A 22,656-nucleotide genomic window follows, 5' to 3' on the forward strand; every position below is an offset into this window, starting at 1 on the left:
CCAGACAGGGAAATGGAGTCCAGGCGCGGGGCTGGTAGGCTGGCTTCTCCCAGGAGGTAGGTATGGAAAGTTCTGGAGTGGACTCGCCGCTTCCCTCGCAGGTTGACTAACAGGTTGTGGGCCCGAAGGAAATCAGCTCCTAGGAGTGGTCGGGTGATGGCGGCAAGGGTAAAGGTCCAGGTAAAACGGCTGCCGCCGAATTGTAATTGAACTGTACAGGTACCTAAAGACCGTATCGTTGTGCCGTTTGCGGCACTGAGTACAGGACCTTGTTGCCTGTTACGAGTGTCGCGGCCGGCCGGGGGCAAAATACTGACCTCTGCTCCAGTATCGATGAGGAAACGCCTCCCGGACTGCTTGTCCTGAACGAATAGGAGGCTTTGTCGGCAGCCAGCTGTCGTAGCCTTCAGCGGCGGCTGGCCCTGGCATTTCCCTGAAACTTGCACAGTGGGCAGCATCAATGGGCCTCAGCGCCCCACCTCTGATGGTAGAAACACAGCTGGTTGCCAGTGTCGTCATCTGTGTTTCTGGGGTGTGGTCGCTCGGTTGCTGGGACTGGTTTAGGCAGGCGTTGGGCTCGCGGCCTGTAGATTTGGCCGACGGACGAACCACTCTTGTGTTTGGCCTTCCACAGGACATCTGCCCGGGCAGCTACCTCACGTGGGTTGCTGAAATCGGCGTCGGCCAACAGCAGGTGAATGTCATCACGTACTTGTTCGAGGAAGGCCTGTTCGAACATTAGGCAGGGCTTGTGTCCCTCAGCCAATGCCAGCATCTCATTGATTAGGGCGAATGGGGATCTGTCCCCCAGGCCGTCGAGATGAAGCAGGTAGGCGGCGCACTCGCGACGGGAGAGGCCGAAGGTCTTTGAAAGCTGGGTACTTATCCTCCTCCAGAGGAGACTGGATGAAGTCTCCGACCTGGGCGGCTGTCTCCTGGTCCGGAGAGCTGACCACGTGGTAGTACTTTGTGAGTCGGAAGGTGATCTGCCGAAGGTGGAATTGTGCTTCGGCTGGTCGAACCAGACGCTGGGACGAAGCATCCAAAAGGTGGGCAGCTTGAGTGCCACTGCGTTGTCTGCTGCATTGTCGTCCAATTGTGCGGGTCCAAAATCATGTTTGGACATCAGGGGTCACCAAATGTAGCGGCTGCTACCGCGATGTGAAAACAAGACACTAATCAAAGGGTTTCAGAACAAGAACTGGTTTATTTTCCCACCTTGTGCGGGCCTTTTAAGAGAGACTGTTCCCGCCCACTTAAAACAGCAATGACGTATACGCTACATCATCAAACCTTTCCCGTTCGCGGGTTCTCCCTGTCGCTCGGGGAAGACGAAGGCCCAACGCCATCTTGGGCCTCGTCGCTCCGACGCCGCGCGACCCGACCGCCGAGCCGGTTCGCTTGCTCGGACAGTGAGTCGCTACAACAGTCTCATTCCCAGGGAAAGGGAACCAAAAACTAGAGGGCATAGGTTTACCATGAGAGGGGAAAGATTTAAAAGGGACACAAGGGGTAACTCCTTCACGCAGACGGTGGTGCGTATGTGGAACAAGCTGCCAGAGAAAGTAGTTCAGGCAGGTAATAACAACAATAACGACATTTAAAAGACATTTGATTAAGTAAATGGATAAGAAAGGCATATGGGCTGGACGTGGGTAAATGGGAGCAGCTTATGTGGGCACCTCAGTCATGTGATTGAGTTGGGCCGAAGGGCTTGTTTCTGTGCTGTATTATTCTATGACTCTAAATACAAAACACTTGAGTTGCTGAAAATCTGAACTAAAGAAATTGCCAGAAATACTCCGCAGGGCAGGCAGCATCTATGGAGAGAAAAGCAAAATTTGTACTTCAGGTCAATGATCTATCATCAAAAGATTGGGGGTAGTTGGGCCAAAGCAGGAGGAGCTGTATTTTAAAAGTGTAGTCAGAATTAAATTCAGCACATGACTAAAGGGTTGAGAAATAGTTATGGAATGTGAGGAGCAGCGACCATAATGAACTGGGGATAGAGGAGAAGAAGGTGCATGGGAGACCAGAGCCAATTAACTGCGCTTGGGTTAATGAGACCAATGCTGGGCATACCATTGACCATTTTGTAAAGTAGGACTGGGATGTTGAATTTATTGCCCTGAGGATCACAGAGCTGATGGGGGAACAGAGCTGTTGGCCAATAAGAGTGGACCAGGATGTGGGAGATGCAGTTTTGAATGGGTTGTTATGTGAGGTGAAGGTCTGAAGGAAAGTGTTTTGAAGACTTCAGATCACAGGCTCCACATAGCACTTCCCCAACCCGCCCCCTGTAATCCTGCTCCCAATCCTAGCAGCCCAAACTGATCCATGCTTCTAAGAATTTGGAAAATGGGAAAGGCTAAAATGCAGATAGTGAGGGTGATTTTTCAAGTATGTTTTGCTGATGGAGAAGGATACCAGGTAAGGGATGGTGCATTCATTTTCTTTTACATCCATTTATTTTATTGCATGAAAAAGTGTGACAGGTATGTTTGCAACTTCCTGATTTGCATTCCTGTCAGGTTTGCTCAACTCAGCTCTTTATCACCAGCATGCATTCAGAAATGCAGCTCTAATCACTAACCAACCTCCCCAAGAAAAATACCTTTTAAAATAAAGGTAATTGCAGACTTGTACACTTGCATTACAGGCTGAGATAACAGTTCAAAGTACCTTGTTGGCTGTACATGGCTTTCCTATTACCTGGTTTTATGAAAGGTTGCTGTATAAATACAGATCTTTCTTTTAGTTCAACATTTTTTTCATTGCCAGATAAAAGTGCCACAGATCTTTCTGGACAATTGAAAGAAGATAGTGCAGGTGTGGTTTATAGTTTCCATTGCAGAAAGTTTGGCTTTGTTATTTGACATGACAATGCTTGTCTGAGGGGCAATCAAAGTCTCTGGCTGAAATGACAGATTTTCAACAGTTTGCTGATACTTGTTTCAAATGCAGGTTGTCATAAGTGACATCTTCCTAGCTTACCTTTCTCACCTGTCAGTTCACGTCCATTTAGCTGTCTCTTGACAGGTTTGGCTTGGAACTGTCACCCACTAGAATGATTTTGAATGTGACAGTATCCTCCAGCATCTTGGCACTGACTCCAATTTTCTTTGACAGCTCAAAAACAGAGTGAACGTTAATCAAGGATTACCATCTTTTGTTGGTCATTGAGCTGAAGGGAGGTGACATGCTCCCAACTTGTCTGATGAGGGACATGGCTAATTCATATCATATTTATCTCACTGGATGCAGTACCCATCACTGCTGTGCTCTCACACCTTAGCTTCAACTTTGTCATTCCACTTGACCAGGCAGGTCAATCAAGTCTGACGGAATGACATTTGCAAAAAATAAACTAGTTCTTTATACTTTGTGAACAATTTTGCCATTACGAAGTGACAACCTGCATCATCGGTAATGCCTTGTGTAGCTTAAAGGAGCATTTATATCACTGTCGGCAGTTGACCTGTCATGACCTTCTCTGATACTTTGTCTTGTTATTCTGACAAGACAACTTTGCTTCACTTCATTTGGACATTTCACTGAACCAAACTGTTTGTTCTTTGCTCTGCAATTCTAATGTACTGCAAATCCTGGTGTAAAGAATGAGACTTGACTGTTAACTGTGGTGTGTTAAATCAGCACAAATTGCTCTGTACTTGCTGAGTAGCACTCATCCAAGGACCAAACCTGAAGTCAGAGATTCAACACCTACTTAGAACTAATAATTACTTTTTGTCCTGAAGATTTATTTTGATGGATATCATGCACTGTGACCTGTTGAAATTAATTATCTTTATACTGCAGGGAAGTTTTCAGGTCACCTTAAGTATTCATGTCTTCAAAGTTTCCAAACTTTATTTGGATTAGTTTGGTAAATGGGTTATTGCCAATCCAAAAACAATGATGCTTTTCCAGATAATGGAAGTAACTCTATATTACAAGATTGTAATGTTGTATTATCTATGCCCTTTGTTCATTAAGTTTCAGAGCCCCTTCAATTTTGAAATGCTCTCTCCCAAAGGAGTTAACTCCTTTAGGATGTCACTGGGGTCTAATATCAACAGCGTCTATTCACAAACACGTGTTTGCAGACAAGTGCACAAGGTGTGCAGTGAGGGGTGAGGAGACAGTGATACCAGTGATAACACAAAGAATGTGCAGTATTAGAAATGATAAATGTAGACATAGAGGACATATTAAGGGCTCCAACATCATTAAAAGTGGATAGATTGCTTGGCCCAGAAAAAATACATCACAGTCTCTTGAAAGAAGTGAGGAAGAAAATAAAAACAGTCAATGTTTCAGGTCTACAAGCCTTCATCAGAGCTGAGAAAGAGAGAGGTGCAAGTTAGTTTTCAGAAGGAGAAGATGGGAGAGGGATGTGTAGAACAAAGGGAGTGTATGCGACAGGGTGAGTGAAAATGGTTTAATGGTGGTGGTTACCAGCAAGTTAAGCTTTTTGGTGTGTGTAATGAGTTGTTAATAGTAAGTGGTGAGACTTGCCCAGCAAGATAGATGTATGAATAGGACAAGAGAAATTTTCTCTATCCACAGATGCTGCCTGGCCTTCTGGCATCTTCTGCTTTAGTTTAAGATTTCCAGCATCTGCAGATTGTTTCTCATTTTCAGGAAGGAAATAATGGAGGCTCTGACCATAACTTTCTAATCCTCTTTAACTACAGGCATGCTGCCAGAGGACTGGAAGACTGCAAATTTAACAGCGTTGTTTAAAAGGAGAGAAAGGAATAGGCCAATGGCAGCAGTCAGCAAATTACTGGAAACATTTCTGAGGTTGAGCATAAATGATCATTAAGAACTGGGGAGTTTAATCCTTAATTTAAGGACAATTGCATGGTTTAGTTTATAGGAAGATTGTTTGAATAATTTATTGAATTTTTTGAGGTGGTAACAAGGAGAGTTGACAAGGACAGCACATTTGACATGGTATACATGGACTTTAGCCAAACATATGAACAGAAAATTAAAAGCCTGTGGGATCCGAGGTGAAGTGGCAATTTGGATTAAAAGCGTTGCTCCATGGGAGAAAGCAAGGGGTAACGATCAGTGGAGGTTTTGTCAGGATTCTGGAAGGCTCACAACTAAATCCTGCGCTTGTCGTGCAATGTGACTAGTTACTTGTATTTCAGTGTAAGGACCATCTTTGAGAAGTTTGCAGATCTTAAAACTAGTAAAGTAGTTGATTATGAGGAAGAAAGACGTGGAGTACAGGGAGATATAAGTGGCCTGGCTAAGTGGTCACTGAAGTGGCAAATAGAATTCAAGCTAGAAAAGTGTGCATTTGGGGAGGGCAAATGTGGCAAATGTGGATAAGTGGCAAGGTACTCAGCAGTGCAGAGGAACAGAGAACATATTCACAGATCCTTGAAGATAGCACGACAGACATTAGTAAAAACAGAAAAAGCCGGGACCTGAAACATTAACTCCCTTTTTCCACAGATGCTGCCCAAGTGGTCGTATACTTTTCTGATTTCAGATTTCCAGCATCCAGAGTTTTTTTATTTTTAGGACAAATTCAGTTACAAAGGAACACAGGAAACTTGCCTTTATCAGTTGCGGCATAGATACAAAAGCAAGGAGGTCATGTCAGAATTATATCAGACTCCAGGCAGCCACAGGTGATGTACTGTGTATGGTTCCAGTGACCACGCAACCGAGCGAATGTGATGCCAGTGAACAGATTGTAGAGGACAGGCAGCTGAGTGACACAGTAGGGAGAGACAGCATAGTGGTATTGCAAGTAGTGCTGCCACCCTACACTCCCTGCGACCTGGGTTCAATCCTGACCTTTAGGTTTGTCTGTGTGGAGTTTGCATTTTCTCCCCGTGACCACATTTCATCCACATGACCCAGTTTCCTGCGACATCCCAAAAACACACTGGATGGTCGGTTGGTTGGTAACTGTAAAAATTACCCCTGATGTAGGAGAATCAGAGTGAGTTGATGTGAAAGAGAACAGCTAACTGCGATATAAGTGGAGGTCTCTTTCTAATTCATAATATAAAAATATGAAGAGACTTGCAGTGTTGTTGTCTCATATGAGGACATGCTGACCTGACTGCAATTATTTTCTCTATAACAAAGGGAACTGAGGGGAGATATATCTGAAGTAGAAAGAGCTATTTCCCGTAGTAAAGAGGTTACTATCCAGGATATGTAAATTTAAATAACTTAGGGAAAGATTACAGGGGAATTGAAGAGTAATGGGGTTCTGGAACTCCACTGTATGAAACTGTCGTCACATTTGAAAAGTACTCGGTTGAGCACTTCTGAAGGGGGAATACCCTAAGAAGTTACAGTCTGCCAGCTGGGAAGCAGGATTAACCAAAAATCTCATCTTGTGGCTGGCATGGGCATGATGGACTGAAGAGCCACCTCACTGTGATTCTATAAATCTGTGACCCTACACTGCATTGTACTTGTGCAGGATGTTCCACTTGTTCAATCTTTCCGAACGCAAAACTGCACAATATATTTGAGCAATGAACAGAGGTTGAAACTGATGTGCGACTTTTTCTGATTCATAGTGGCTCCTATCTGATGCATTTACAGAGAACTGTCAAAAGAAAAATGTTCAGATGTTATTTGGCTGAGCAATGATGGTCTAGGTTTTTCAATGAAAATAACAATGGAGCTCTAGTATAATATAATTGTCATTACGAAGCCAATCATATTTGACATCGTCAAAATCAGACCAATGTCATTTAGTACCATGTGACATGTGAGTGACATTCATTATGATGGCAAAATCAGACAACTTACAAAGGCCACACATGCGCAGCTAACATGGAAACTGAGAATTTGCAAACAGTTTCACCTTACTGCACAACAAGCTGCGCTACACTGATACTGGCACCAGGATGTTAATAGTAGTCTTGACATTGGAAATCTTTGCAAGGCCATGAAGATATGGGACCTATCATGAATTACCAACTTACCAACCAGAAAAGGTTCGGGCTGATGCATTCAAATGTAAGTGAACTTTTAACGGCATTATTTAGGTTGAAGGCTCTTCCTAGAATTTTCAAAAAAATAAATTATCAAATATTTTGGTTTCTACATAGTGAAAGTTTCCATAACGTTTACATTAATTGTTCATGTTTTTCTCTCTGTCTTCTTGCAGAGCTTGCTTCCCTAACCTCTATCATACCTCCAAATTTAAGCGAAGCATTACTAATCAATAACTATTCCATGCAAACTAATGAAATAGCAATACACTGCAGGATTAAATGCAGGATTTGGGGTCAATTTGTTGGTACACTTTAGAATGTTTGCTGTCTATTCAAAATATAGACTGATAATTTTGTTGTTGGACACTTTCATTGAGATTCCATTTCTTTAAGAATGAGCTGCCATGTCCAGTCCTGTACAGCTCCCCATTCCTAAACCAGAATCCATGTTTGAATTTGTGAATGAAAGAAAATGAAAAGCAAGTGCGGCTTTGGTGAACTGCATGTATTTGGCCGCTCTTCTGGTGTTTCCGAGCTTTATAGAGTGACTCTGGATTTGGAGAGGTTTGTTTCACAGCAGGTTTCAGGATAGGAGGATGGCTGAATGAAACATGTATGTCTCTCTTTCTGAGGGCTCCTGAAAAGGGATTTACTTTGCACTTTGCAATGACAAGAAAATCTCTTGGCAACATTTCACCTCTTAACTAACAATATCAGTGTATAGCAGCCTCTAAGTAAAGGATAAGGATTCAGCTTTCTTTCTTATCAATGTGAACAACAGCTGCCTCTTAAATCAGTTTTAAGACTCCTGAGTTTATTAGCAATCTGTGGCCATTGATTGTAAAACTGTGAACATTTAAAAATACAGAAAGATAAATGTAGCATTAAGTGTGATTCATAGATAAAACTCCAGCTAATACACAAGGGGATTCTTTCCTGTTTCTCTTCCTATGTTTCAATCTGAAATGTGAGGCTTAACGTCTGATTGTACACAATCCATGAATTTCAGTTTGTATTAACATTTTAAATATGCTGCAGTTAAGATCCCCAGCACTCCCTCATTTTAGCTTTCTATCAGAGCATGAGCTTACATCCAGCTGAAAAAGATGGATCGTGTCCACGGAAGAATACTTGTGGCCTATATTCAAATTGGCCTTGGTTTCCCTACAAACTTACATGACTCAGCTTCTGACCAAATTAATGATGCTGTTTACTAATTGTGCTTAATACTGACATGAGTGTTTTTGTGATGTGTGTGAAGGAAACAGTTAAAAAGAGATGTGTGCAATTAAATCCTTTGGTTGGATTTCAGGCTTTTTTTTAAATGTCTGTTTCCCAGAGACCATAAGCAATTGGATGGGAGGGATCATGTCAACTTGGCCTGCTGCCAAAATTCACCACCAGAATTTACCGTCTCTGGATAGCGAGGGCCAGAAGGGCTGCCCCACCCTGCATCCGAGGGGTATTCATTGAGGCAGACAGGGTCTTACACAATGAGCAGACCTCAGGTGGCTGATGCCGAAGCCTTACGCCCTGAATACCTGACAGCCTTTGAAAGCTCACTGCCCTCAAAAGCTTCAAATAATTGGAAATTTAAATAATTTCTTTAAACTATTTAAAAAAAATAATTTTATACACCTTAAAAATAACAAATAATTAAAAACACTAAAATAAATAAGATAAAGTGAAATAACTCAAACACTATTTCTCACAGGGCCATTCACCCCATTCAAATGAATGGGTTTTCCATTCCTCCACCAGCCCTCCCTGCTGTATAGTGAGGAGCCAGATGTGTAGTCCATCTAAAATCTCTCTTGGTCTATGCTGGGCTCAAAGGTGAATGAAGTAGGAGGTCAGATCCATAGTCTTTTGGCCTCCAGCTGCTTGCAGATTTCTGTGATTGGTTAAGTGTGCACAGAATTCCAAGACAAGATGACTCAAAATTGACTTATGACAAATGGCTCCCTGCAGAACTGACAGATGTCAGTCGGTTCAATTCAGCCCAAGGTTTCTTGCCCCTCCTGCCAAAGCCATGTGGGAGAAACTGCGTAAGCTCTTAGATCTGATTAGTAGAAGATCTCCAGTCAAAAGTGATATATCTATAACATTGATGTGATTGGGTATTTTATACATTTTAGCCTATTTAGTTGAATGGCTCACATAGAAGAAAGAGGCATTTGGATTAATATTTGCATTAAACTGTGTGCACTGAAAGCACATATGTTATAGTGAATGTGTGTATGTGAGAAGAGAGAGAATGAGGGAGAGAGAGGGAGAGTAATATGCACCTTAAAATGAATGCCTTCCTTTGAGTATTGTAAATAATGAAAGAATGTTAAGATAACTGAGTAACACTGCATGACAGGCAACACCTTGCACATTGTGGTTAGGCCACTTGCTTGTGGTAGCATCAACTTGAAACCTCTTTTAATTTCTGGTGTCTTTTTTTCTTATTTATTCCCAATAATTTACTTGACACACCCATGCACTGCCACTTTGCTAATAGTCCCTTCTGATAAATAAACAGCACTGAAATACTGGCTGTGGATGAGCTGCAGTTTGGATAGATGTCAGTTACTCTTTGGGCTTCGTCAGGTTACAATATCTTGAGAATCTTATGAAGGAGAATGGAACAGAGGGTTACACTGATAGATCTAGATGAGAGAAGGATCCAGTGGAGCATGAATTATAGGAAGGACAGTTTGAGTCAAATTGCCTGTGTCTGTGCCATATATACCACCTAATCCTGTGTAATTCTCTGCAGTGTTATCTTCTTTATTTCAGGCCTGATGGAATTGGAACTGTAACAGTTGAAGAGAAGGAAAGATTTAATGAGATTAAAGAAAGACTTCTACACCTTCTTGAGAACCAGATCACTCACTTCAGGTAATCTGTTTTCTCTTTGCGTACTGTCTACTCACGAGGTTTGAATATTGAATTTTCCAATTTCAGGTAACCCCCCCCTCTCCTTTCTCTCTCCTTCTGATCCCCTCTCCCCCACCTGGTTCTATCTGCCTATCAGCCACACACCTGGTTATCCTGTCTTCTTCCCCAACTGCTTCAATCTAGCCGTCACACCTCCTTTATCTGTTTCCACATCACATTCCTTACTTAACAGATTCCAGAACCTGCAGCCTCTTGTTTTCTCTGTCTTTACTCTTCTCCCGTCCCCCCAACTGGCTCCATCTGCCCATCATCCCCCTCCTCACCCGGTTCCACCTATCACCTCCCAGCCCCTACCTCACCCCCTCCACCTCTTTACACTGGCTATCTCCCCTCTACACTCTCAGTCCCTAATGCAATGTCTCGACCCGAAACGCTGACTATTCATTTGCCTCCACAGATGCTGCCTGACCCACTGAGTTCCTCTTGCTGTTTGCTTTTTGCTCCAGATTCCGGCATCCGCAGTCTCTCTTGTTATGAATACCGAGTTCACTTGCATCCAGTTTTAGATATGGCAAGCTGGTTGTAGATGCTGTGTCCAGTACTGTCTATCAGAATCAGATTTATTGTCACTCATGTTATCAGATTTATTATTACTTTACAAAGTAAAATACACTTTGGTTCAGGAAAGAATAAAGTTACTTTCATGTGGCATCTTAACCATTGTATTATGGCCTGCTGAGTGTTTCCAGCATTTTTGTGTTTTTGTTTTAGATCTCCAACATCTGCACTTTTTTTGGTTTTCACTGACATGAAAGTAAATTATGGCACCCATCCATCTTTATATTTCGACCGAAGTATGTATTTTACACCACGATGTTCTACAGTGATTAGCTTGTAACCCTAGAGATGAGAGCAGAATATTAGTGTACAAGCATTTAATACAGTCACACAAATTACTTCATTAAGTATTTTAATGAAGGCTTTTAGTGCATGTATTAAAATAGCAGCCAAAGACATTTCATGTAAATACTGTTTTTACAAAACCGCATACCATGGACAGAATGATAAGCCTAATAGTGTACTGTTAAATTGACAAGCCTCTCTTCCAACACTTACCCTGGCAATTAGGCCAACACTAGACTCTCTGTCCAATTTAAAATAATGACAGTCCCTGCAATCGTTGCAAGTGAAAGAGTTAGTGTGAATTGGAGAAGATTGAATGTTGTGTGCTTCTCAATTTCTGCTCATTTGATCTCAATTCAGTAATCTTTAGAAAATGAGCTTCAGTTTGGGGCCCTCTTTAGATTCAACATTCTGTGTCAGATGAATGGATTTTTAATTCTAGGCATTTCAATAAAATCACCAGCTCCAGGCAGATTCAGTCTAAATGCCTTGCATTGTGATGACTGTATTTCTCAGTAACCTGGCAGCAGGCTGTGAGACAAGCACAAATGTAACTTGATAGCACATATTTCCATCACTCACTGTTTGTACCTTCGAAATAATGGTTGAATTAATGGGTCAGGTTTTGCTGACTATTGTCGGCTGTTCCGATTGGAAAAGCAGATGTCAGGGATTTCTGACAGATTCAGAAGACGAAATCCGTCAGTTTACTCTGTCACTTAGAAACATAGAAAGCCTACAGCACAATACAGGCCCTTCGGCCCACAAAGTTGTACCGAACATGTCCCTACCTCAGAAATTACTAGGCTTACCCATAGCCCTCTATTTTTCTAAGCTCCATGTACCTATCCAAAAGTTTCTTAAACGACCCTATCGTATTCGGCTCCACCACCGTTGCCGGCAGCCCATTCCACGCACTCACCACTCTCTGAGTAAAAAACTTATCCCTGACATCTCCGCTGTACCTGCTCCCCAGCACCTTAAACCTGTGTCCTCTTGTGGCAACCATTTCAGCCATGGGAAAAAGCCTCCGACTATCCACACAATCAATGCCTCTTATCATCTTATACACCTCTATCATCTTATACACCTTATACCCCTCATCCTCCGTCTCTCCAAGGAGAAAAGGCTGAGTTCCCTCAACCTACTTTCATAAGGCATGCTCCGCATTCCAGGCAGCATCCTTGAAAATTTCCTCTGCACCCTTTCTATGGCTTCCACATCCTTCCTGTAGTGAGGTGACCAGAACTGAGCACAGAGGGCAAAGAGTGATTGTTGATGGGTCATTATTCTGCGTGGGGTCTGACCAGGGTCCTATATAGCTGCAACATTACCTCTCGGCTCCCAAATTCAATTCCACACCGTATGACTTCTTAACCACAGAGTCAGAGATGCTTTGAGCATCCTATGGACTCGGACCCCAAGATCCCTCTGATCCTCCACACTGCCAAGAGTCCTACCGTTAAGACTATATTCTGCCATCATATTTGACCTACCAAAATGAACCACTTCACACTTATCTGGGTTGAACTCCATCTGCCACTTCTCAGCCCAGTTTTGCATCCTATCTATGTCTCGCTGTAACCTCTGATAGCCCATAAAGGTTGGAGGTGTTGTGGATAGTATAATGTCATCAGCAAACTTACTAACTCATCCCTCCACTTCCTCATCCAGGTCATTTATAAAAGTCACGAAAAGTAAGGGTCCAGAACAGATCCTGAGGCACACCACTGGTCACCGACCTCCATGCAGAATATGACCATCAACAACCACTCTTTGCCTTCTGTAGGCAAGGCCAGTTCTGGATCCACGTTGCAATGTCCCCTTGGATCCCATGCCTCCTTACTTTCTCAATAAGCCTTCCGTGGGGTACCTTATCAAGTGCCTTGCTGAAATCCATGTACATACATCTACTGCTCTTCCTTCATCAATGTGTTTAGTCACATCCTCAAAAAATTCAATCAGGCTCGTAAGGGAGGACCTGCCCTTGACAAAACCGTGCTGACTATTTCTATTCATATTATACCTCTCCAAATGTTCATAAATTCTGCCTCTCAGGATCTTCTCCACCAACTTACCAACCACTGAAGTAAGACTGACTGGTCTATAATTTCCTAGGCTATCTCTACTCCCTTTCTTGAATAAAGGAACAACATCCACAACCCTCCAATCCTCCGGAACCTCTCCAGTCCCCCATTGATGATGCAAAGATCGTCGCCAGAGGCTCAGCAGTCTCCTCCCTTGTCTCCCACAGTAGCCTGGGGTACATCTCATCCAGTCCCAGCGACTTATCCAACTTGATGCTTTCCAAAAGCTCCAGCACATCCTCTTTCTTAATATCTACATGCTCAAGCTTTTCAGTCTGCTGCAAGTCATCACTACAATCTTTCTCGTCTTATCCTCTTACTCTTCATATACTTGTAGAATGCCTTGGGGTTTTCCTTAATCCTGCCCGCCAAGGCCTTCTCATGGCCCCTTCTGGCATCCTAATTTCCTTCTTAAGCTCCTTCCTGTTAACCTTATAACCTTCCAGATCTCTAACATTACCTAGCTCTCTGAACCTTTTGTAAGCTTTTCTTTTCTTCTTGACTAGATTTATTACAGCCTTTGTACACCACGGTTCCTGTACCCTATCATAACTTCCCTGTCCCATTGGAATGTACCTATACAGAACTCCACACAAATATCCCCTGAACATTTGCTGCATTTCATCCGTACTTTTCCCTGAGAACATCTGTTCCCAATTTAAGCTTCCAATTTCCTGCCTGAGAGCCTCATAGTTCCCCTTACTCCAATTAAACACTTTTCTAACTTGTCTGTTCCTCTCTCCCTCCAATGCTATTGTAAAGGAGATAGAATTATGATCACTATCTCCAAAATGCCCTCCCACTAAGAGATCTGACACCTGACCAGGTTCATTTCCCAATACCAAATCAGGTACAGTCTCTCCTCTTGTAGGCTTATCTACATATTGTGTCAAGAAACCTTCTTGAGTGCACCTAACAAACAACTCCCCATCTAAGCCCCTTGCTGTAGGGAAATGCCAATCAATATTTGGAAAATTAAAATCTCCCATCACGACAACACCTTTCCAGGATCCGTTTCCCTATCTGCTCCTCAATATCCCTGTTGCTACTGGGTGGCTTATAAAAAACACCCAGTAAAGTTATTGACCCCTTCCTGTTCCTAACCTCCACCCACAGAGACTCTGTAGACAATCCGTCCATGACATCCACCTTTTCTGCAGCTGTGACACTATCTCTGATCAACAGTGCCGCGCCCCCACCTCTTTGCCTCCCTCCCTGTCCTTTCTAAAACATCTAAAACCCGGCACTTGAAGTAACCATTCCTATCCCTGAGCTATCCAGGTCTCCGTAATGGCCACCACATCATAGCTCCAAGTACTGATCCATGCTCTAAGCTCATCCGCTTTGTTCACAATACTCCTTGCGTTAAAATAGACACATCTCAAACTGTCAGTCTGAGCATGTCCCTTCTCTATCACCTGCCTATCCTCCCTCTCGCACTGTCTACAAGCTTTCTCTATTTGAGAGCCAACCGCCTCTTCCCCAGTCTCTTCAGTTGGGTTCCCACCCCCCAACAATTCTAGTTTAAATTCTCCCCGGTAGCCTTAGCAAACCTCCCCACCAGGATATTGGTCCCCTTGGGATTCAAGTGCAACCTGCCCTTTTTGTACTGGTCACACCTGTTCCAAAAGAGGTCCCAATGATCCAGAAATCTGAATCCCTGCCCCCTGCTCCAATCCCTCAGCCACGCATTTATCCTCCACCTCATTCTATTTCTGTACTCACTGTCGCATGGCACAGGCAGTAATCCCGAGATTACTACCTTTGTGGTCCTGTTCTTCAGCCTTCTGCCTAGCTCCCTGAACTCACTTTTCAGGACCTCATCCCTCATTCTACTTATGTCGTTGGTACCAACATGTACCACGACTTCTGGCTGCTTTCCCTCCCGTTCAAGAATGCTGTAGACCCAATTAGAGACATCCTGGACCCTGGCACCTGGTAGGCAACATACCATCTGGGATTCTCGCTCATGTCCACGGAACCTCCTGTCTGTTCCCCTAACTATCGAGTCCCCTATCACTATTGCCCTCCTCTTCTCCTCCCTTCCCTTCTGAGCAGCAGGACCAGTCCCAGTGCCAGAGACCTGGCTACTGCCGCTTGATCCCTGTAGGTCACCCTCTCAACAGCATCCAAAGCAGAATACCTGCTTTTGAGGGGAACAGCCTCCAGGGTCCTCTGCACCATCTGACTGTTCCCTTTCTCTTTCTCTCCCATGACAGTCACCCATCTATCTACCTCCTGGACCTTAGAAGTACCTGCTCTAAGGGGGGGGGGGGGGGGTGACTGCCTCCCGATGCACAGCATCTACATAACTCTCTCCCTCCCTGATGCTTCGCAGTGTTTGAAGCTGCGACTCCAGCTCATCAATTCTGAGCCGAAGTTCCTCCAGCCTCAAGCACTTAATGCAGATGTGGTCACTGTGCACCACAGCAGGGTCCACAAGCTCCCACATCATGCAGCTGCAGCACATCGCCTTGCCCTCCATCTGAAATATTTTTTTTCTTACCTAGCTGTAGTCTACTTAAAAGATTATAACAATAACAGTAAACCTTACCTTTACTTACCAGCTACTCACCAGTGTTGTTGCAGATGGCCTCCGCCTCTTGATGCTGAAGCCTGTTGTGCCAAAGCCACTCACTCTGACTCTGTCCACTCCGACAATGGCCACTCCAAAATGGCTTCTCCACTTGACACGACCTTTTTATTGGCCTTTCTAAATTCTACAAGAAAAAAAAGCCCACGAAAACACACGAAACACACAAGCTTTTTAAATACTCTGTCCATACCTGTTTGGGACTCGCTGCTCCAATGTCTCCCGGGCCAATCCTGTAAGAGAAAAGCCCGCGAAAACACACAGCTTTTTAAATACTCTGTCCACACCTGTTCGGGACCCACTGCTCCAACATCTCCCGGGCCTTCTTATGCTCCAGCAGCCAGACCTAGTCTTGCTGAGATTCCCCAACATTATGCCAAGGAATTGCCTCTCAGGTGATGTGCCTGTAGTGGAGTCTGAATCTCCATTGATTTCTATGGGAATTGTAGAATAGAGATTGAAGCGGCAAAGGGGAGGATGTTACCTTTTGAAGATTATTTTGCCTCACTTTAATGTTTTTAATATTTAATTAACACAAACTTTTAAAATTTTAGTGATTTTATTTTTAACCTTTTACTATAAGTTTTTATTAATGGGAAAGACATTTTAAAAAATTAGTAACATTAGCAACAGCTTTTACAGCTGGCAGAGCCTCACCCTCAGCTTTACCAGCTGTTAGGGATAGGGCCTCTGCACTGGGATGTCCAAGGCTCTGTTGCTACTGAGAGTACACTGCTTGATTCTGGGATGGAAAGGCCCAGAAAGATAGGCCATCTGCAGCTATGGCCGAACTATTAGAGGCAAGGTAGGTTAACAAAATCTGAACCAATGTCACCTAAGGACCGAAGCAAGGATTAATAAAAAATAGAGTTATCTCTCATTGCTTGATCTCATTAAAATTGATAAGTTTTCAGAAAATTATTTAACCATTACATCTTCAAGAGAGATTACTTTTTAACCAACTGTTCTATAGAGAGAAAGATAAATTGAATAAGTGCAACTGGACCATTGACTCTCTCTCTCATTCAGTAATGGTTCACTTATACAATATAACCAGCGAAGTGCACCAATATAATCTTGTAGGTAAGACAAATAACAGTCAGTCCAAACCAAACATAAAGGGAAATAAAACTCTGATTGGTTTCTCTACAGTCCCCTAAGGTAGTCGATATCCATTTCGAGAGATAGGAGTGATCACGAGGTTGCAGTGGATCGCCAGAGTATGTCTGTGTAAACTTAGAATGTGTGAGTGTGTGCTAAGTCTGTGCAGCAGAACCTGGGCTCCAGTTGTCATAGAGTCACACACCACAGAAACGGGCCCCTCAGCCTATCCTGTCCATGCTGACTACTAAATACCCACTTATACTAATCCCATTTACTTGATCCTTAGCCTCCAAGGTCTTGAACTTCCTTACCATTTAGATAAGGCCTCGCTCTGTTGAGACCATGTAGCTGCTGGTATGCGATGGTTATCCCAATTAAAAGAAATCACACACAGGCACTTTCTATCTCTCAGTGGAAATAAACCGACTTGAATTCCAAGGGACTTCCCAGAAAGAAGAAGGAGAACATTCCCCACCATTACACCGACCATTTCTGTACACTGACATCAGCTTCCTCTGGGAACTTGCCCAGTTCTCATCTGAACATTTGCAGTGAATCTGCATCACTACACAAGCTATGTATCTACATAAGATATGTTATATATATAGTAGATATATATTCTCTATATTTATTTATTTATTAGTCACATGTACATTGAAACACACAGTGAGGTGTGTCTTTTTGTGTTACTGAGAATGTGCTGGGGGTAGCCCGCAAGTGTCGCCACTCTTCCGGCACCAACAAAGCGTGCCCATAGTTCCTAACCTGTACGTCTTTGTAATGTGGGAGGAAATCGGAGCACCCAGAAGAGGATGCGAAGTCTTCACATCAGCATGGGAATGTAATGGATGACACTGCTCCCATCGCTTTGCCCCAGTTCTATTGCCACTTCTGCAGTGCAGGAACCCATTACAAATAAATGAGAAGCTGATGATAAATAATAAAACAAATTCTGCATTCATTTAGCAAATAAAATACTGCAGTTATTAGAACTCCGAAGTACAAACAGAAAATACTGGAAAACTGTAGAGAGAGAAACATGGTTAAGTTTCTTGTCCGTGAACTTGTTGTTAGAGATTTAACATTTTATAAGCAAGTTTCAGGAGGGGCAGGAGGAGGTGGTTGGGTGATAGAGGGAAGAAGGTCCCAAGAGGAAGCTCTGTAATAGAGACACAAGAGATTGCAGGTGCTGGAATCTGGTGCAACAAACAATCTGCTGAAGGAACTCAGTGGGTCGAGCAGCATCTGTGAGAAGAAAGGAACTGTCAATGCTTCAGGTCAAAACACTGCATCAGGAAGCTCTGTGACACACTGAAAGTTAGTAGTTATTAACTGACAACCTTTATATAGTGCCTGTCACATCTTCAGGATTTTCTGTATTTCAACAAATCTCTCACCATCAATGTGTATTTCGTAAGTACATTTTTTGGTCATGGGTGAAATACATAGAATTATCTTTATATTTGCAGTTCCATTTTGCACAAGTGTTAAAATGGTGAGATCAGGGGAAACTGTGAAGAAATGATGGTAAATCAGTAGATGAAAAGTGAAGCATCTGAACCACCCTAGGTATACCAAGCACTGATTTTATTTGTGTGATTAAGGATTAAACCCATTCAGAAAACAAACTGTGCTGTTTGCATAATCATCAGGTGTTGATCAATCTCCAGAACATCCACATTGGGACCTCCTTTATTTGCTGTAGGACAGGTAATCCCCGGAATCTGTGGCATTCAATCTGACATTGTATCTCCCCTGGGCCAAAGGGAACAAATAATGGGCTAAGCAAAACACAAATTATGCCTATCTGCTAAGCAAAACCAAGCTGGAGGAAGGGAAACACAACAGCAAAACTTGTCGCTCATTTATATAAAGAAAGATTAGCAGAGCTGGATGGGGGATGCTGATTAAGGTTATTTTACTAATGGGTTAATACTCCAAGGGTTAGTGTTAAAGCACAAGTAATAGTTGATATATACCTGATTGAATGATTAAGTCCATGATGCAGAAATAGGTGCTTGAATACCTGTTTCAGCAGAGTAATTTTTCTTGATACAGATTTAACTGATTCTGACATAAGTTGCAGGTTCATGTACAGTTTTTGAATGGATACCAATTTCTTCTTTAATTATTATTTTGTTGCAATTTTTCTAACCATGGATGTGCATAAAAAATTTATAAAACCAAGTTCTAATGCATTAAGTGTTGTCTGTTTTATTATATTTTTCTATCACTCAGTTAAGTAGAAGCAAAAGAAGTGTATGAAATATGCATTCCTGATTGGTGGTTTCACCATCTTGCACAATCTAGTCTTCCCTACAATAGGAGCAATGGTCATATAAACCACATTTCATAAAGCACATGAAGATGTAACAAGAGTTGTGGTCTGGAATATAAATAAAAAACTAAATTGTCATTGATGTCAGATAAATATAAATTTTCCTGCCATAGGCTTGCAAATGTTTTCAGTTCACACAATGAAACTTATCGTTACAGGAAAGCAAGTCTTTCAGACAGTGTAGGTGAGTGTGTTGCTGTAATGTTAAGCCTATTCATGTGGTGTTCCTAGTCCTAATGTTCATTTATTAGTTTAAAAAAATTATCCCCCAAAATTCATTTGATAACATAGGTGTTTGGTTAGTTATTGTATTTCAAGGGCCGACTGATGCAAAGGCATTAAATACTGACCTCATACTTTCAACAGGAAACCATAAATGAGAGCATGAATCAGAAATAGGAATAGAATGCTGTGGAGTTTCCAGGCAGAGCCAACAAGGCCGACATTTCACATAAAGAAATAAGCCTGATGTGTGAGGGCTGCTAATAAAAAAGGGTTTAGAATTATGGCTGAAAGTGAAAATTCGAATACACAAAGAACTGTTCAGCAGCAGAGCTTCAATGAGATCTCATAACTCTGATCAATCAATGTACTGTGTGACTTTATTCAATTTTATCTTTCAATTTTTGAATTATTTTCAGATCCATGTTCCCATTCTGTCTCCCAGACATTGGGATGTCACCCTTTAAGTTAACTATCTTTAGAATTTTTTAACCAATTTTGAAGCACATTTTGTAGACTATAATTATCATTGCTTTAATTCTTCAAAGTAAAAAATATAATTCTGCTATACACATGCAAACATAAATTTAATGCAATTTGTTTTAATCAAGTACAATCTGTTCTTTGTAACAAGCCATGCTTAAGTCTGCCCTAATCTAAGTTATTATTGCTGTTTAACTTTAAGACATCTTAATCCTTTGTTGCTGTCCTAGGTACTGCTTCCCTTTTGGAAGACCAGAAGGTGCACTCAAAGCTACTCTCTCATTGCTTGAACGGGTAGGTTCAAATTGTCATGGAATTTGTCAGTTCTTGGTTTCATTTACGTGCTTGTTTTTGTTGCATGTCTCCACCAAAGCTGGTTCAAAAATAATTATAGCCACTAAGGTCAGTCGTTAACGCTGCAAAGCAGCTTAGTAGCAATACGGCGGAATTGTTTGTCATAAATATGAATGATTTGGATGTAGATGTAGGAGGCAAGATCAGTAAGTTCACAGATGACATGAAGGTTGGTAGAGTTGTTGACATACTGAAAGGTAGTCTTAGGCTACAGGGTGATATCAATGTGTTGGTGAAATAGGCTGAGAATGGCAGATGTAAATCCTGGTAAATGTGAGTGATGCACTTTAAGAATACTAATCAGGCTAGGATAGACACAAAAAAGGTAAAGTCCTCGGAAGTATTGAGAAAAAGAGGGACCCTGGCGCCCAAGTCCAAAGATCCTTGAAGATGACAGTTCAGGAATGTAGTTAAGAAGGCTTATGGGATACTTGCCTTCATTAGTCAGGCCGTTGAGTACAGAAGAAGGGGGATTATGCTCCAATTTGATAAAACGTTAGTCAGACCTCAGCTGGTGTACTGCTTGCAGTTCTGGTCGCCACATGATAGGAAATGTGTGATAGTGCTGGAGAGGGTGCAGAGGAGATTCACCAGGATTTTGCCTGAGATGGGGTGTTTTAATCATGAGGAGAGACTGGAGAGACTAAGTCTGTTCTTTGGAGGAAGTTCAGAGGGGGCATGATTGAAGTATAAAAAATTATGAGGTATAGACAAGGGGGACTGCAGGAAACCATCCTCATCAGAGGTGAATAAAACTAGAGGACATAGATTTAGATAAGTGTAAGAGAGTTAGAGGGGATCTGAGGGGGACCTTTTCACCCAGGGAGTGGAGAGTACCTGGTATGCGCTTCCTAAGAGAGTGTGGAAGCAGAGTTGCTGGCAGCATTTAAGAAGTGGAGACACAAGAGACTGCAGATGCTGGAATCTGGAGCAAAAAATAAACTGCTGGAAGAACTCAGTGGATCAAGCAGCATCTGTGGAGGCAACAGGATGGTTGACATTTTGGGTCAAGATCCTGCATCAGAATTGAATCACCTTGGCATAGAAGGCTACAGGCCAAGTGGTGGAAGATGGGATTAATATAGATGGGTGCCCATTGATCAACATGGACGTGGTGAGCTGACTGGCCTGTTTCTATTCTGTATGACTCTGTGAATCCATAGTTTGTATTCCCAGATGCTCAGGGTTGTCATCTTGATCATGGGTGTAGGTGAAAGATCCTCCTTTAGTGAATGACCAGATACCTTGCAAGAGTGGAGCACCTTGAAGAATATCTCCTTCCTGACTATCTGTTGAGCAAAATGAATCAAACAGTACTTCAACTAAATTTGAAAATTACCTCTTTACTCTTAATTCCAGGTAATCTTTGGTTTGCCAACCCAAAAATTTGCACTTTTAGCGTGGTAATTCAAAGGGAAGCATTTTAGAGCACAATAAATTGGTTTGCCATTTTCCTAGTTCTTATACTCTGCACTTAAATACCTAGGTCCCCCAGACCAACAGCACAGTGTTCTCTGTTAATAAATGATGGAACTCTACAAGTAGTGCACCCCATAAGAGAAACATGCACAGATTTTTTTATTTTTTATATAAGATATCTTTATTAGTCACACTCCCATCAAAATTGGACCCAATTGTGCCTTTTTCGCTAATTGCGCATTAAAAGCTATTTTGTTTGTGCCCATTTCATGTTGGAGTCCCATCCATTGAGAAGATGAAGAAGAGCGCACAGGTTTTATTTCCCATTTGTGTTTCCCACATGTGAGGATGTCATCAATGAGTGCTCATCGTGACAGAAATTGGATCAAATGGTGATGATTTATGCCTTTGTAAATAATTCACAAGAAAATGTAGTGTGCATCTTTCTGAAAGTAGAGCTACTGTATGTGTTCTGCTTTCCTGAGGAACATTTTAATATCCACAGCATCTTCCCATTAAATTTTTACTGGAAGAAAAGAAATCAGTGCCAACGGGCCTCTGTAAAAGTTGTAAATAAAATTCACACATTATTTGATTTGTGAAGCTGATCCTGCCGCTGATTATTAGGGCTTGGGTCTTGGGGTACTTGTGATCCATAGTTAGGGGAAGCTTCACATGCATCAATTCCCCTCCCTCATGGGCTTCCACAGGGAGACCTTTTTCAAAGTGCTAACACACTTCCCATTGGCGAAAGCACAAATGACATGCTAGCTGTCTTTTTCTCAAGTAAGTACATCAATGCACATACGAGGATTGAAGGGAAATAATTCATGATGATAACTATTTCTTAAAGTAAGGACATCTCAGTTTTTGGGAAGTTTTTTGTGTCTTCCGATTTGGGGTTGGTGCTAAATGTAGCACCCATTTGAAACACCAAAAAATACCTAATGTCAATTTACTAGACAACAATTTTAAAACTGTATTTGGTCCTGTTTATACCTTATCTAGAATATTGCCTTTAGTTTTGATTCCCAGATTTCAAAGAGAATGGGTGCAGAGGACTTTTTGGTTGATCCCAGGATCTAAGGAAATGACAAACAAGGAAAGACTGACTGTCCTGGATTTTTTCCCTCTTTTTAAAAGCTAAGAGTGAGAAGGAATATAAAGGAAGAATTTACATTTATGAATTATGCAAGATTTAAGGACAAGGCATCATTCATCTAAAATAAAGATTTAAACAATGAAAATAGGAATTGTAGGATGGACGTTTTTGTTTAAAAATAT

The 22,656-nt window shown here is 42.2% G+C and overlaps 1 protein-coding gene across 7 annotated transcripts in view; it reads left to right on the forward strand.

Annotated features, from left to right (window-relative positions):
- cadps2 (Ca++-dependent secretion activator 2) overlaps positions 1–22,656 on the forward strand; it is a 537,859-nt gene that overhangs the window by 383,323 nt on the left and 131,880 nt on the right. For all 7 annotated transcript variants that reach the window (XM_052030087.1, XM_052030089.1, XM_052030090.1 and 4 more), the window contains exons 14-15: positions 9,768–9,869; positions 19,830–19,893. In XM_052030087.1, the coding sequence (XP_051886047.1) occupies positions 9,768–9,869; positions 19,830–19,893 (166 nt within the window). The remainder of the gene's footprint in view (positions 1–9,767; positions 9,870–19,829; positions 19,894–22,656) is intronic.

This window comes from Pristis pectinata, chromosome 15 (assembly GCF_009764475.1).
Source record: "Pristis pectinata isolate sPriPec2 chromosome 15, sPriPec2.1.pri, whole genome shotgun sequence".
Classification (NCBI taxonomy): Eukaryota; Metazoa; Chordata; class Chondrichthyes; order Rhinopristiformes; family Pristidae; genus Pristis; species Pristis pectinata.